At 38.5% G+C, this 18,287-nt stretch overlaps 1 protein-coding gene across 1 annotated transcript in view; it reads left to right on the top strand.

Moving 5' to 3' along the window:
- Positions 1 to 4,005: 4,005 nt before the first annotated feature.
- The window catches only part of kcnh2a (potassium voltage-gated channel, subfamily H (eag-related), member 2a), a gene marked incomplete at its 5' end in the record, with an annotated part of 45,941 nt that continues 31,659 nt past the window's right edge, over positions 4,006 to 18,287 (top strand). The window contains 5 exons of the mRNA XM_081373784.1: positions 4,006 to 4,081; positions 4,656 to 4,886; positions 13,900 to 14,067; positions 14,929 to 15,363; positions 15,569 to 15,777. Coding sequence (XP_081229910.1) covers positions 4,006 to 4,081; positions 4,656 to 4,886; positions 13,900 to 14,067; positions 14,929 to 15,363; positions 15,569 to 15,777 — 1,119 coding nt within the window. The remainder of the gene's footprint in view (positions 4,082 to 4,655; positions 4,887 to 13,899; positions 14,068 to 14,928; positions 15,364 to 15,568; positions 15,778 to 18,287) is intronic.

Raw genomic sequence — 18,287 nt, 5'->3', positions numbered from 1 at the left:
ACGATTAATCAGATGCAAATAGAAATATAAAACCAGTCCTATTTGAAAGAAAACAAGTTGACAAAAAGATTGAATCCAATTTTGGGTGATAATATAGTATAATGAGATATTTATAAGCAATTTTTTGTAGGCCGGTCATTTTTGACCGGGAACACAACAAGGTGACAAAACCCTCCCTAAAAAAGTATGAAAATTTTCAAAAAACATTTGAGAAGTAGTTCTACCCTTTGTGAACAAAGTCATTAAGTCCAATGGGATGACATTAACTAGTATTTTCGGGAAAAAGATGATCTTCTCCGGGTCAAAATGACCCGAACACAACCTTATAATGAAAAAGCTTTATAGACACAATTGCTCATCTTTTGCTAATATGCAGCCATATCACCCTGTAGCCCAAGACTGGTTGCCCACTGAAGCTAAGCAGGGCTGAGCCTGGTTAGTACCTGGATGGGAGACCTCCTGAGAAAAACCAGGTTGCTGCTGGAAGAGGTGTTAGTGAGGCCAGAAGGGGGTGCTCACCCTGTGGTCTGTGTGGGTCCTAATGCCCCAGTGTAGTGATGGGGACACTATACTGTCAAAGAGCACCGTCCTTCGGATGAGACGTAAAACCGAGGTCCTGACTCTCTGTGGTCATTAAAAATCCCATGGCATTTCTCGTAAAGAGTAGGGGTGTAACCCCGCTGTCCTGGCCACATTCCACACATTGGCCCTTACCAATCATGGCCTCCTAATAATCCCCTTACATTGAATTGGCTCTATCACTCTCTCTCCTCTCTCCACCTATAGCTGGTGTGTGGTGAGCGCACTGGCGCCGTTGTTCTGTGGCTGCCGTCGCATCATCCAAGTGGATGCTGCACACTGGTGGTGGTTGAGGAGAGACCCCTGATATGATTGTAAAGCGCTTTGGGTGTACAGTAGTACATATGAAAGCGCTATATAAATGACTCATTCTATTCTATTCTATTCTAGACTACATGAATTTTAATTACTTTTAATTAATATAATATTCATATAACTATAGTCTATTATTTGACAAGTAATATTAAACTTTGCTTTTAAATTAATATAAATGCAATGCATTCATATATAGTGCTGTTAGACAACATGCATTCATTTGAGCTCTTTGTGAATCTATAATTATTAGGCCTATTTCTTTGATTCACATCATGCATTGATATAGTCAGACATTTTCTTTCAACTGCCTTGAAATACCGAGGTTTGTGAGACCGCTGAACCTGATGTAAACCAGGTTAGATTTACCTGGATTTGTCAACTCTAAACCTACTCTGAAACTCAGAGTATGTTCAGCTAGCTTTGTGCAACATTGCTATTTCTATTTTTGGGATTCTGATTGGCTGACGTGGGCTTGAGCTTCTCGTTACACTGCCATCTACAGCGTTGGCATGCTCTTGACGGCATATATACACGAGTTCGTGTAAACGAACACTTTTCTGAAAACTGACAGGTGTGCACAATGTTATTTTTGAAAATGGAGAAGGTGAAATGTCCGTTTATGAAAATAGCCGGCCACGCAAACGTAGCCTGAAACCAACATGCCAAGTGTGAACAAACCTTATAAGGCCTTGTCCACACTAATATGTTTTTGCTTGAAAATGCATCTTTTTCTCTCAGTTTTGGCCTTCCGTCAAGCCTGGGTTTCCCCATACTGCCTTGCTCGCAGCGCGATTTTATTCACGCTGCTAGGCAGTCTGGACACCATGGACCAAATTTTCCCCTGAAAAAGGGAACCAATCACAGAACGGGAAGGGAGCAGCAAGACGATGACGACACCGAAGCAGTTTGTTTATATGGATCCAACATGGCATCAGACTCGACGTTATCTTCTACCCTCATGTTTATCTTGCACAAACGGTAATATTCGCTAAACGCCATCATGTACAAATAAATCTTTGACCCATCGTCTTTTTCCTCGTCGAATTTCTGTCACTCTACATACGTCATCTGGTATAATTGAAGCGATTGGTTATGAGCTACATACAGGCGCATTTGATAGACATTCGTAGCGCCCAATAAACGGCTCTGGGTATTCGTAAACCACGCCTCAAATACGAGAAAATGAACACGTGGTTCCCAGACCAAGTCTCAAATGAGACTTGGTCTGACGTTAGCCAGGCTACCTTCCGTCCACACTGAGACAGCTTTTTTATTAATGAAAACGAACATTTTTGAAAATGCTCTCCAAAGTGGATACATTTGAAAACGCCGTTTTCGCATTGGAGTGTGGACTGTCAAAACGGAGGTAATTAAAAACGATGACGTAAATTTAGTCATGTGACACATATTGTACCAATAGATATTCATGTTTATACCGGTATTGTGCCATTTATGTGCAATTCACTTTCACATTGTTGCTAAATTATGTGACTTTGCACACTCTTCATATCACAGTCCTGCAAAGATGACAGAAAATGTACAGAGCAGTTGCGTTTTAGACCAAACATACTGCGACTTTTGTGAGGTTTTACGCATGCACAGTAAGGTGAATTTTAGCGTTTTCTGACGTTTCAGTGTGGATGAGAAACTTTTGGGAAACGCCTAAAAACACTAGTGTGGACGGAGAGCTTTTTTAAAATGAAAACACAGTTTTCAAATATATCTGGATTAATGTAGACGCAAGTGTGAATGCTGCCATGAAACACATGACCAAAACAACCAATCAGAACATGACACATTAGACAAGGGAAGCACATTACATGATCACATGAGGGAAATGGAAACACTTGACAAGGAACCAGAAAACATGACTGTGGCAACACAAAATAAAAAACATGAAACTTAAACGTGATAACGAAACCAAACATGACAGGAACCCCCAACCAGATTTTCAACCTATTAAAATGATATATTTTACACTAGCCTATCTAATAACTCTTAATAATAGCAAAAGCAAATAATGATGGTTAATTTTTGTTGTTAATATGCTAATAGATAATACAGATATTTGAATACTCATACTAGTATTGTTAATATGCTAAAAAAAGTGTTCATTTAATTTACAAGTGAAGACAATAATGTAGACAAATCAATGTACTTTAAGCAGTCGGCAAGAATATTGACAATACAAGCTGCCTATTGTGTCTTTTAAAATTCACATTTTCTATTTCCACATATATAAATTTGTACATTTAGAAAACTTTTTTAAATCTACAGTTCCTCCTTGGATCCCCAGGGGTCTGTGGACCCTGTTAAAACACTGGTTCCAAACAAGAAAATTACAAAATACAAACAAGCCTATATTATAGCATAAGCCTTTATCAAGCATATTATATCATCTTTATGTTGAATTTATACATACTTTAAAGGTCATTTGCAAATACATGAAAATCATCTAGAGGTCACTGTCCATGTTAGCCAAACACAGTACTAAAACATTTTCTTAGCTATTCTGCTACCACTGTGAGTATTATAGTTTGCTCTCAACCTGGTCTAACTTACAATCGCGGAATGACACTCTAAATCGGATTTGTGCTCGCTGAACATCGGCACACTGAAAGGTAACATCAGGATGAATGAATCATGCGGTCCTCCACACCCTTGACTCCTTCCCCCTCCCCATCCATCATCTCACTTGCCTCTCCAGCCTCCATATTCACTATCAGTCTACTACTAGTCAATTTTATTTGTAAGCGCTCCCAAACAGAGGAACCGTTTCACAGCGCGTAGGAGCAAGTGATTGGGAAACTGGGACAGAAAGTTGATTTGCATCAATTTGCAAAAAAAGGAAGCAGGTGACGTGAGGTAATTGGACAGACAGATGATTTACTGAGCGCGAGGACTCGCGCACTGACAGATTCAATGCGTAATTACTGTGAGACTTTCAAAGAGGCGCGCGCTCGTGTTGCTTTTACGTCGATGAGGTGTACATGAAAAGCTTATGTGCATGTATGAGACCTGCCGGTAGAGTCTATATATCGCGCTTATATAGATAAGCACAAGCTGAGGAAGAACTTGCAGAACTTTTTGGCCCCACCGAAATAGGACATAATGCCTGTTCGACGGGGACACGTTGCGCCTCAGAACACCTTTCTGGACACCATCATTCGCAAATTCGAGGGGCAGAGTAAGTAAAGACATGTTTATTTATTGTCAAAAGTGCACTGAATGATGGTGATTGACGACGATGATTTTTAAATGATTGTTATTAGGATTTTAAATGATTGTTATTAAGATTATTACGATTTTTTAAAACTATAGCTGTTTAAAGGTTTAACATTTTGAAACGTTAACTTTTTAGGATTTTCTCTCTCTCTCTCTCTCTCTCTCTCTCTCTCTCTCTCTCTCTCTCTCTCTCTCTCTCTCTCTCTCTCTCTCTCTCTCTCTCTCTATATATATATATGTGTGTGTGTGTGTGTGTGTGTATATGTGTGTGTATATATATATATATATATATATACATAGGCCCTATATATATATCAACTCTTGAGCATTCTTGTCTCAAATATTTGAGTTTTTTTTTTTATTTGGTTCATTTACTGTAAGTTAAACCACAACAAAATGTCATATAGTATATCATTCTTTCAGCAAGTCAAGTTAAAACAGACATCCTTTCATCCAGAATGGCGGCTTTTTTTTTTTTTTTTTTGTTCTACATGGATGTGATTAATGAATATCTTATTTTTAATGTCCCTCAACAGATCGCAAATTCATCATCGCCAATGCTCGAGTTGAAAACTGTGCCATTATCTTCTGCAATGATGGCTTTTGCAGCATGTGCGGCTACACACGAGCAGAGGTCATGCAAAAGCCGTGTACGTGCAGTTTTCTGTATGGGCCACATACTGGACGACCAGCGATGGCCCAGATGGCCAAAGCCTTACTGGGCTCTGAAGAAAGGAAAGTGGAGATCTGCCTATACAGAAAAGATGGTACGTTTATGTGGGGGGGTGTTTCTTTAATTTGCATATTTAAACATTCATTTTGTAGAAGTCATTACAGTGACACTTAAAAATTGTCATAGGCCTTTTATGCTATAGCAACAGGCAATAACAAGTTCCTTTGACCACAAGTTGATAAGAAAGCAAATTTATTCACTTGCATTCATTTAGTTTCATAGTTTTGTCTATGAATTGCAACCTGCATTCAGTGTTTCGTTGGACCCACTACTACTCATTCCCTGAACATTACATTATTTCATTTAGCTGAATCCTTCTGTGTGACATTTGATGTGTCCCATGAAAATTGATCTTTGAGTATAGCATCCTTTATTGTAGATGCTCAACTTACTGAAAGTGCTATTCTAATTATTTCTATTTCTGTCCTCTCCTATTTAAAGACATCATTTCTGGATGATGTATTGATTTCCAGGACAGCTGGGAGTTTGAGAATAGGAACAATAGACATAGAAGACATAATTGCAAAGGACAATTTCTCACTATATCCAGATCAAGTCCCAGTGCTATCCAAATGGTTGCATAAGGGCATCACAACATTGTGTCCTCTAGTGGTGCTCAGGACAGAGGGCAATGCAGTGGGGATTTAGAAGTTAGCAACATTACAACATCTATGAGCTCCTATATAGAAATGCTCCTATATGACTATTTATTTAGTGAATATGCTAAAATGTTAACAGAGCTGACAGGGGCGGTTTCTTCATTAGGGCGATTTGGCGTCGCACCACCAAAGTGTGAAAGGGACTTTTTCAATCACATTCGCATTCAACCACAGAGTTACGCTAGCAGTCACTGTTGTTCTGCCTCTGGATATAGTCCAATCAGCGTCAAGTCACGTTCTGTGGAGTACCGCCTCTTTTTGGGCGATTTCACTCAGGCCGAGAATTGCCCAGAGTGTTCCCGTAGACTTCCATACAAAGATTTTTATTTCCGAACTGCAGGGACTGCAATGCACTCTCTATGGGTTCCGGGAGGGCTCGCACTAACGTGCTTTCATCATCATACGGAAACTTCATTTGTGCAGCGATTGGTGGAAACAAATATACCTCTGTTAATAATCTTTAAGCTGAAGTGACATCCAATAATTTCCTCAGTGCATAACTTACATTTCACGGACATATTCGCCATCTGTTAATGTTAGAAAGTCAAGCAAATATTTCCATTTTGCTGTCAAGCTAAACTCGTGGCTAAACTTCCATGAAGGAACGCCGCTGCGACAGATGGAGGGCAATAGAATAGGAGCGCAATAATTCTGACTAAAATATAAATTGACACTAAAATAAATATATTTTGCTAAAAAAATTCAGATTTCTTTGGCAATTGGCTATTGCCCAACCCTATACCTTATGGCATGCATTAAATGCTGAATTTTCCATTTTTAGCTAAGCAGTAGGCTAATGATACATTATTATCACTGTTAAATGGTTATTTAACCCCCCCCTCCCCCTCCTTAATCCTAAGGTTTAGAATGTCCCAGCACAGGGTATTTTTCCACTGATCTGGATGTTAGAAATACTTCCTAATGTGACCCTGTGTAACCAAACCACTCTAAATTTCTCAGGTGTGCTCAGGCTACATTTAGTCGTTCCGAAATATGAGACCTCTCTATTTTCTGACTTTCTTACATTGACATCTATATCTCATTACAGTATGTCATTGGTAACAGTAAACTTTAGGATATATATGTGTACAATCATGCTAATGTTCAGACTTTTATGGGGGTCTGTGGTACTCTAACAGTATATAAACCTGTATGTCAAATCCATCACCCTGCACCTACCAAGATTGGACGTCATGTTCAGTATGCGTATTGGAATCAATAGCCAGAGGCGTTGCAATAGGGCAGGTAAGCCAGGCAGTTGCCTGGGGCCCTGCATTTTAAGCAGCCTTTTTCAACCGAAAGCAGCACTTACTCGCGGTATGTAGAAAATGCATGATTTGATTTGTTAAACATAAAAAAGACTTATCCGCCTGGCATGGCCACTTGCTCTAACATTAACATAGATAAATGTTCGCTATTATTAGGCGCATATCCAAGTGTTTGTGCGGAGTGTGGAGCGCGATTATTTGCATTTTCCTATAAACACTGGAAACAACTTAAAATACTCCATCATTTCTGGCCATACAGAAAAGAATAATGCATCAGTCGCAACTACTTTTATTTGTGTAAACTCACAATAACAAGAAAAAGTTGCGTTTTTGTATAATAAAATAAAACAATCTGGGCGCGCTTTCATGGTCTCAAAAATAAACCGAAACACAGCGTATACTAGCCTCACGTACATGAGAAATATATCTATATAAAGCTTGAAATGTCCACTTTTAAATGAAAAAATTTGTATCGAAAGCAAATACCATCTGATTATGTAATCCGTATTACTTTCTAAAGGCGCCTCTACTTTACAGCGGAGATGTATGAAGATATGATTGTAGCCGACACTGATTTAGAAAACACTAGTTTATTTTTAAACAATTAAAATGCCTCGTTATTTTTGAAGACATATTTATTATCATTAGCCTGCTTTTGCAGCCAGATTTATGCATGTGTTTGAGCGCAGAATAGGCTATATTCCTCCATGCACCCAGTATTTAAGCAGAAATTAATTTAAAAGTGCGATTAGTCGACTAAATGCTTAAATGAATGACTACTAGTCACTAGAAAAATCTTTAGTCTATGGCAACTCTAATCAATACATTTACTATAGTTTACATTATTTAATTAGTAATAAGTATCCAGCTCTTTACATTAAATTAGTTGAGTTAACAATTATTTAATGAACTAATTAAATAATAAAACAAAGATTAAATTAAGATGCTAACTATATGTTTCTTGCTTATTCCACCACGCAAATGACTGTTTTTAAGGTGACAATCTGTTACACATTTGAAGATTTACTGTATCTTGAAGATTGTTGTATTGTATCTTCTGTTATAAAGATAAAGATTGACATTTCGTTAATTAAAAAAACAAGCACATAATATTGTAAAAATTAAACAACTTATGTTCTGTTAGATGTTCTGTGTTTTGACTTGAATTTTGTATAATAATATCTTTAGGTAATGATGATATATTAACAAAAACATAAAACATATCTAAAATACACACACACACACACACACACACACACACACACACACACACAAACACACACACACACACACACACACACACACACACACACACACACACACACACACACACACACACACACACACACATATATATAAAGGGCCTCATTGATTAATTTTGCCAATGAAGGGGCCCCACTCAGTGTTGGTTCGCCTCTGTCAATAGCCATATAAATATAAACTATTGTTAGGGTTCAGATGCCATGTTTAAAGGTTTAAAGGGTTAGTTCACCCAAAAATGAAAATTCTGTCTGTAATTACTGACAGAAATTACTGAAGAAAATTTGAATTCTCAGTTCATGACCCCTTTAATTAGACAGGGAAACCACCTAAATACTGCACTTCAAAAGAAATTGCATGCAAATAAAACACAAAGAACTTTTCTCAGCAGCCTTCTTCAACAGCCTTCCACATTAAACACATAAAATAAACGATGATGCGGTTTTGTGTGCGAGTCCCAAATTAACCTTAAAAATGGTTGAGAATTACTTTGCACTAAGATTTTTTAGTTACTCTAAAGCATAAATACTAGAAGATGTGGACGTGTTATAAATGTGTAGATGGCTATAGTCCAGAGGATCATTTATTACTGAAAACTAATGCAAGGTAATGAAGGTGTCATGGTCAGTAATAACGTCCTACAGTCTGGAGAGGACTACTGTAAGTTTCTACACAAATTACCTGCTGGAAGGACACACAAAAAGCTCCTCCGAGGGAACTTTGAAGGATAATGATGCTTCAGCGAAAAGCTGCAATACACAGAAAGGCCATGGGGAAATATTCAAAACCTTCTAAGGATAAAACTAGTTTAATCAGCATAAATAACAGTTTTGTTACCCAGTGCACAAAGGTCCTTTTTCCCGTAAAGGCATTCTTGTTGCCACAAAGATCCTTGCCTCTGAAGACAGTTCTTGGGAAGGACGTTGAAAGCATGAGCGTGGAACTAATGGTGGTTGCACAAGTAATCCTTCAACACAAAAGAGCAATTCCAAAGTTGACTCAATTAGTGAATGCCCATCCCTTTTTAAAGTGTGTTGGCCCTATGAGGTTTAACTGTGAAGAAAATGACTGTGAACTGTATAAAGCATAGCAGATTATGCCTTAATAATGACCCCTGGGGCAGTTTGTGCTCTTGCAGTAAATGATCTGGGGATGACTTTTAATAAGAGTTTCAAATTTCCATTTTCCATTTCAAACTTTGCTTAAATTTATTTCTTTTATATTTGATAAAAAAATAATGGTATTATTTATATTCTTTTCTTTTCACTTCAAGGAATACTTCACCAAAATGTAAATTCTGTCATTTATTTGTTGCATGCCTTCATGATGAGTTATTTATAGTAGAATAACCAAGCTGCTTTTTCTTAATCAAACGTAATGGTGAGCACGCATGTCAAGCAAGGGCAAAATTTTCATCTGTTTTTCACACACTCACACACACACACACACACACACACACACACACACACACACACACACACACACACACACACACACACACACACACACACACACACACACACACTGTATCGCAACTGTTCAGATCAGATTTCTGTGTCCTGTGGTGCTCGTTTTCCAGAATATCTGCATTGGTTTCTATGGCAATGACGTTGTGTTCGTAGGCATACGCCAAAAACAACAACAACAACAACAACAACAGAAACGTGGAGGGGTTTGCAATACAGATGTTGCCTTATTTACAACATGACAATGTGTAGCCGATGCGCTAGACTACCGCATCTTAATATTAATAATAATAAATTACATTTATATAGCGCTTTTCTCGGCACTTAAAGCGAGAATACATATGGAAGGGGGAATCTCCTCAACCACCACCAATGTGCAGCATCCACCTGGATGAAGCGACGGCAGCCATATTGCGTCAGAACGCCCACCACACACCAGCTTATTGGTGGAGAGGAGACAGAGTGATGAAGCCAATTAGTACATATGGGGATGATTAGGAGGCCACTGGGCAAATTTGGCCAGGATGCCGGGGTTACACCCCTACTCGTTTCAAAAGACATCTTGGGATTTTTTGTGACCACAGAGAGTCAGGACCTCGGTTTAACGTCTCATCCGAAGGACAGTGCTCTTTGACAGTATAGTTTCCCCATCACTTTACTGGGGGCGTTAGGACCCACACAGACCACAGGGTGAGACCCCCTGCTGGCCCCACTAACACCTCTTCAAGCAGCAACCTGGTTTTCTGAGGAGGTCTCCCATCCAGGTACTTACCAGGCTCAACCCTGCTTAGCTTCAGTGGGCAACCAGTCTTGGGCTACAGTGTGATATGGCTGCCATCTTATGAGGCAGCGGCAGAAACGCAGGAGGCTGATATGCGTGGCTTTATTCCTTGCTGTCGCATTCGCCGGTCTCAAAATTCAACGTGACTCCATTATTGTAATTTTCTACTCAGCTTACTCTACAACAACACAACCTTGTTTCTGCAGTGACTTTCAGCATGTTTCCTATAACAGCGTCTGACATGTTTACGTTTTACGTAGCGTGAGAAAGTGACATAAACCAAACGAAATCTGATTAGACAGACCTGAGATTTGAATAGAACTTCAAACCACTGTTGTCTTTGTTGTTGTCATTCAAACTTGCTAAATGTGATCAGATTTGGACTGACAGTCTGAACGAAGTCTCTGGTCCCCATTCACTTTCATTGAACTTAAGTTAAAGGCTGTTCACATTTAGCCTGATTAAGCAATGTGAATGTGGATCGCAATGACGGTCTTGAATCGAAACAATAGATCCCTATGTAGCTATTCACACCGGGCGTGGTCAATCACGGCGTGATTAAAGTGGGTTTTTTTTCTGACCAGTGTGTCTCTGGCAAGGAATTGCAGAGAAAATGGGAATTGATGATGAGTTTAAAGTCTTAAGCATTATAGATAGTTGTGTTGCTGGTGTAGTACCAAACTTTATTTATCTTAATTTAAGCCTAATGTTGTATGTTGTGCATTAGACAAGGTTTAAGCCAAATGTGCAAATGTGTTAAACCCTAGTGTGGAGGCATGAAATGTGAAACATTGCTTTATAAAAGATAAAATAATCTAAATATTATAACATGGGCAGTAACAACCACATTAATTATAATAATGCAGAACTGCTGAATAATCAAACACTCTAAAACATTGACCCATTTATGAGTGTAACAAGGAGAGGTCCAATGGAAAACCTCCGTTCAGTGCATAAGACAGAGGATGACCCTGCTCATCAGTCTTCATATTCTGGTAATGGCCTCCTCTGCTATAATTAGACAGAGTAATGACTGAAACCATCTCTAGGAGTTAATTATTTAAATGTCCGTTCTTCATCCCTGAACTCTCATAGGAGAGTCTATCAGAAAGCCCTTTTCAGCATTCAGCTGAGTTTGGAGTTTCTTACTTAAAAGATGCTGATAGACTTTATTGACTTTTTTTGTTTGCATGTTGCTAACCTGATCTTGCCGTTGATATAACCATAGGATCACAGTTAGAGTCAAACTTTCTGAATGCCTTATAAGTGAAAATGATCAAATATTATACATTGTATATGTTGAAATATCATCCTGTAGTCTAATTCTGTTTTTATCTACAGTTTAGTTATATAGTTTTTAATATATATATATATATATATATATATATATATATATATATATATATATATATATATATATATATATATATATATATATATAAAATATATTTTTTTATTATTATTATTATTTTATTGTAGAGCATTGTATTTAAAGCTTTTGTTTGGCACTTTGATTTATTGATTACGTTGTGTTTGCTTTGATGTGCCAACGGTTCAAAATTTGTTTCACATGTCAAATTCCGGGGTATTTTCAGAGCTACCAGTGTAACATTAACTTTGGCAGGCTTGTAGTTGCTGTTTTTCTGAAAGGAATCATGTATATGGCAGCAGTTTAACTCAAACCTCAGGCTATTATCTAAATTTGCATGCAATTTGTTTTATTATGATATTCAAATCCTACGAGTAAATCGAGAGGATAAGGAAGCACAAGGACGCATACTGGCTATACAGAGCTGCATGCTACATCTCGCTTTCTTTATGTTATTGCAGCAGGTATTCAAAATAATAAATTCTTGTCCAACATGCAAGTAGAAAAGTTGCATGAGATCTATGACTGTAGAGTTCTGCAAATTTCTGCAGAATTTATATGCAACTCGTTCATGAAGTTGCATAAATCCCTTGGCCAATGTGTATTTGATTATTAAGTTTCCTAGCTAATTTGATAGTTCTTGCATAGATGTGACTTTTATGTATTGTATACAGGTAAAGATAGAATATATTTTTGCTTTCTTGGTGACGCAGCAAGTAAAAGTGGCCTAATGGAAAACAAAGTAATGATTCATTGACATGAAACCTGTAGTTCAGTAAGTGAGTCATATGTTGGTTCACTAAAGACTGTGACAGATTCTATGTAGGCCTCTACATGGAATGTAAAACACTGAAAACAACAAACAAAAAAACAACATTTCAACATTACCAGGACATTAAATGCCTTGTTAGTCTGCAAATGATTAACCTTAGTGGAAAATCAAGGTCACAAAAAGCATTTTGAACTGATCAATTATTCTTTTCTCTCTATAACCACCACTTCCAAAAGGCCTTGTGGTTTTCTAATTGTAATGGCTGGTTTTATGGAATATCTAGCTGAAAGCACAGGATGAAAATGATACAGTGCATCTAAAACTGAATCCTCATGACAGACAAGAGGATGTGGTGGAGAGGAGGAGAAAGATGAGGGCGTGTGTCAGGCTTTAGGGCCACTAAATCCCATTATTAATTTCAGTTTTCTATGGTGCTTATGTTCTTATGAAAACAATACAATTTCCTCTGGTGGCATTAACCTCCCTCGTCCTAATAGCCGCCTCTGTCCTTGGTACTGAAAAAGTCAAAATCCGATTTAGTTTGTAAGGTTTGCAAATGAAAGCTTGTCTTTTTTTTCATGGATGTAAACAGACATACCTTGACATTTGCAAATTAAAGCACGAGTTAATCTTGAGAATGTGTGTGAGCATCTCTTAAAAGGCTTGAACTTGCAAATTAGGCACATTGACCTGGTCACACCCTTTTGTGTTTCACTTGCAGTGTTGTATCTTGCGACATTTCAATATAAAATGTATTTATGGAGCACTTAACCTGTATAATAACACATCAGCATTTGTTCTTACCTGTATTGGTCTGGTATCTTATACACTGTGAAGATTATGACGCAGAAGATGCTTGTGTTAAGCAGCAGATGGTTATGCTCTCTGTGACTGTGTTTTACAGTAGCAGATGCTGCTGGTATGAATGAAATGATTTACAGAGGAATAGAGAAGTGTTTCACTTTTTAATCCCTGAGAGATGGCACCATGTTCCCGGTTCCATTGTCGTCCTGCCTGCCCTTGAGTTCATCTCTGTTGTGAACCACTCCTGGCTATCAATGCTGGCCCATCAGACTGGCACAGAGAGGGGCTGATTGGTTTGGCAGTGTGAGAGAGCAGGAACCACAGTGCCAATGTGGGACGGCTATCAGTTGCCACAGTGAACAGTCAGGGCTCAGGACTTTTGCCAAGCTGGTCATCACAGACCTTAACACAGACCTTCTACGCACTCATAGATTGTGATAGCTTTTGTGGTAAACGTGTTGTGAAAAATAATAAATCCACTTAAATACTTGTCATCTGTTTGAATCAACTGTGTTTGGAATATATTGTTGTATGCTGTCCTCTAGTGGTGACAAACATATGAAGAGCTTTTTCTGTACTGATGTCAAGTGACCCCAGAATTTTTTAGTTACCAGCTTATTGGTGTGGCCATTATTGCAAATGTTCAGATTTCCCCCCTCTCAACGCAGGTGTGTGTTTGCTGTGCATTGTGGATGTGGTTCCAGTTAAGAATGAGGATGGTTTAGTCATCATGTTCATCCTGAACTTTGAGCTGGCAGGTCAGCCGGACAGACCCATCGACAGCTCACCGGGCAGAGACATCAACCACAAACACACCATCCCCTGGCTCTCTAAAGGTACTCAGATCGGACTGACAGATTTAATTCATTACATTATATTGTATTTGAATTTCAGATTTGGTGTTGCTTCCTCACGTTTGTAAAGAATGTGTGACAATTATGTTCAGGAATATTTTGTATTGTACAATTAAGTGATGCACTTTAGTAGTAGTTCCTTGTAACTTAAAGGATTGTAAGTTTAAATTCGAGATGATCCAATTTTTTTTAAATGATCAATGAAATCTGATCTATCTATCTATGTTATGGAAGCTTGTTTGAATAAAACATTTTAAAAGATAATTGCGACATTTTATCTCACTTTTTTCTCAGAATTGCGAGATATAAACTCGCAATTGCATGTTATAAAGTCAGAATTGCGAGATGTAAACTGCAATAAATTGATAAAAAGTCGCAATTACCTTTGTTATTTTTTATTCTGTGGCAGAAACAAGCTTCTGTAGTCTGCCTATCTGGCTCTTACTGAAAATGTTGAGTAATTTATGTAAACAATAAGTTACTTGTCCTGTGAACACCGTTGTTTCCTGCTTTTCTTTAGAAACCCACCAAATGGTGGTATTTATTGGTAGACTTGTTAGACTATTGTCATAATCCATTTGAATTATTATTTCATGTTTTTGCTGGCAAAACATCTATATCTAATATAATGGCATATTTATATGCTGCTTGCAAAACATTTTATGGTGTCACAAAACACACCTAATTTTAAATGGCCATCAATGAAGATGTATTTAGACAGCAGGATGGTTACAGCATCTCTATAGCATGTATGGGACCCCAATTCATGAGCTACCATTATTGTGTTTGAATTATGCAATGTAATGATGATCTGATAAAATACTTAACTTCCTATGTCCTCAGCAAGAAGACACAGACTCAGGCTGCCTTTGCCCCTGCTGCGCTCCCTGGGTGGCAGTAAACAGTCTCTGCATGAAGATTCTGAAAAAGGCTACATGCAGCCGATGCCCCATATGGGCCATGAGTCTGTAGCCCTGGACAAACTGCTCTCCCTGCCTGAACGCTCTGCACTCGGGGGATCTCAGCTGTTGTTGTGGGAAGATAAGGCTCAAAATGAGCCTGAAAATGAGCCACGGCCATCAGAAGTGTCCCCTCCCCTGCCTCAGGGCTTCTCCCAGTCCTCCCCGCGTCTGCACAACCTCACCTCAGAGGCCTGTCCGTCCAGCTGCAGTATGGCCCACAGCCGCTCCTGTGAGAGCTTGTGCGGCATGCGCCCCTCACCCTCCACCACTGACTTCAACTGGGACAGGAAGCTGCCCGTCAGACCTAGTAGCACAGGTGATGATAGAACCAATTGGCCAATTAGCCAAAGACCATGGAGTGATATAAGATAGTAGCACCGACATGTTGCCATGTACAGTCCAATAAACAGTACAACAGTCATTATACTAGTATTCCAGAGAGCCATGTAATAACTGAAAACAAATACATGCAACATTAGTTGATGAGATTAATTAGACCTTTGTTAATTTTTTCCTTCTAGGCGCCATGCACCGCAAAGCCAGCTTACAGAATGCTACTTCTGACTCAGATCTCATTCGGCTCCGGACCTCAGTTCGGGGTCCTCAGATATCACACAACTTAGATATGAAGCCGGACCCCTTAATTGCTGTTCCGCCCAGTGAGATTGACATCATCGCCCCCTGCAAACTAATAGACCGGACCCATAATGTGACAGAGAAGGTCACTCAGGTGAGGTTTTTCATTCATACGGTTGCAGGGTGGAAGTCCATTGTGAGCAAAAAGCATTATGACTTATTAAGAATGTGTTTTATTAAGAATCATTGAGAATGTGATGTTTTAAAACTGCTCAATGACAAAATAGGGAATTTGCAGGAATGTTAAATAATGATCTTTAATCCTGAAAATATCAGATGTAGAGCACAACAGTTCTCTGTGGTATTAAATTCTGTTCTGAGTATTGTTTTACTGAGGCTGTGTTTACACTTGGCATTAACATGTGACCCTTATCCGGATGTTGTCCACATACGCATTGAAAAGACAAGTGTAAATGCACTTCTGATCGGAATGTTATCCGATCAGCGTGTCCAGGTTCGGAGGTAGTTGAGGACGCATTGTGATCGGATCTCAGTGTAATATAAACGCAATCCAGCCATTGTGTCTGCATTCACAGGTGGACGTCACACAAAACCCTGCCACTGTCATTATCCCCCCTCCTCTCTCCAGGAATTGCTGCACGTAGCTACGTGGTTTTGCGATACAGTCGAGTGCGAACTGCGAAGTACATCGCAAATACACTGAAATGTTTGCCTTCGCACCCGAAAGTTGCAGTATCATTAATTTTCTGTAAAGGACACGCATTTTTCCCAGCACAGCTGGCAACGTTCTCGGACCCATACGTTTCTCTGTACCGTTTCCATTATGGTATCTATCCACATTATTAGTACTTGCAGCCTCTTCATCCTCCTCATTTTGCGAGATTTGTAAAACGTCCCCAGACTGAAAACTGTTTTTAAAAGAAAACCCACCACTTCAGGTCGATTTCGCAGCCATCCTTTTTTTTTTTTTTTTTTTTTTTTTTGGGAATACGAGATCCAATCTATTATCCAGAGAAGCCACTTGATGTGGACAGGTGTAAAAGCACCATGTCCTGATTGGCTTATGATCCGATCTGCTTGATCGGATCACGGTGATCGCATGTTAATGCCAAGTGTAAACGCAGCCAGATATTTTGGGGTTTTCAATGGCTGTTGTCTACACTACCGTTTAAAAGTTTGGGGTCGTTAAGATTGTTTGAAGAATGTTTGAAAGAAAACCCTTATGCTCACCAAGACTGCATTTCATATATTCAAAAATACAGTAAAATCATAATATTGTGAAGTATTATTATGCAGCAATAATATATTAAGCAGCACTGCTACTTTCGGTTGCAAATGAGGAGGAAACGGATCTAAATGCAGCGGTTATAGATTTATTAAACAAATCCCTCTAAACTAGGAATCAGAACAATCGATTAAAGCGCAACGAGACAGAAAGAAATCTAGAGCTTAAATACACAGACAAACCAATCAACCAAATGAATAACAGGTACACATTATTCAAAGCATGAAAAACCATGGAAACGAACTGAAAACTGAAATCACCCCTTATACCCTTAAATAGGGCATTATTTGAGGGGACAGCCGTTTGTAGTGGTGTCCGAAACCATAGTGGATGTTATCATTCTTTCAGATTGTCATGGAGTACTCTCCATAAGATCATCTCTCAATGCAAATTAAACCAGCTATTAGGCTAACTGAAATAAAACCATGCCAATCTCTAGGTATGGTGAAGGCTATGTGATGATGATATTTTAATTCCAAAGGCCAAGGGAACTTTATCAGGATGCATAGTATCCTGGATCCATGACATAACTGGCCTTTAAAAATAAAAATCTGCCTGCCTCTATGGGAATTTAACATAGGGGTGTCCAAACTTATGCACCCTGTATTTTAAGGAAGAACATTTATTTATTTACGATACATTATTCATTCACAAAGAAAATTGGTGTCCTTAAAGGTTGGATTTTTCCTCATTTTTTTAATTAAGGCATTAAGTTCAATTTCCAAATGATGATTTTTTTATTCCTCTTTTTAGTCAACTTTAGCATGGGTGTCTAAACTTATGCATAGCACTGTTACTCACTCGTTTTCATTCACTCCCTCAAGTGAACTATATTAGTGGACTAATATAGGGAATAGTGAATGAGTGTGTAGGGGACGATTTCGGACACAGCCTAGGACACAGAACTAAAACATGTGACAAACCCACCCAACACAGAAACAAACCCAGATTATCCCATTCAGATATAAATTGGTCTGACTGATATATACAGTATAGGCCTATCACCAGTTTTTTTTTCTATCCAGTTGGTGGCAGTAGAAACAGCTTTATGGAATACATGTGCATGTAGCAGTGAATATTTAGGATTTTGGTAACACTTAAAGCCTTTCTGTATAATGCATTAGAATGGTATTCATAATATAATGCATTATATCTTTTCATAAATAATTGTAGCCAACGTTAAAATGCATTATAATATTTGCAGATTCCTTGTAATAATCCCAGACATCTGAAAATGTCCGTTTGCCATGTGATTTAATGCATTATAATTTCATAAGGTATGTTATGAGGTAGTATTACAATGTATTACAACTGTAGTTACAATTATTCATGAGACCATAAAAGGCACTATAAGGTGC

This window comes from Scardinius erythrophthalmus (assembly GCF_964197995.2).
Source record: "Scardinius erythrophthalmus genome assembly, chromosome: 9".
In the NCBI taxonomy this organism is placed as follows: domain Eukaryota; kingdom Metazoa; phylum Chordata; class Actinopteri; order Cypriniformes; family Leuciscidae; genus Scardinius; species Scardinius erythrophthalmus.
This window is presented reverse-complemented; position numbering and strand designations above follow the sequence as displayed.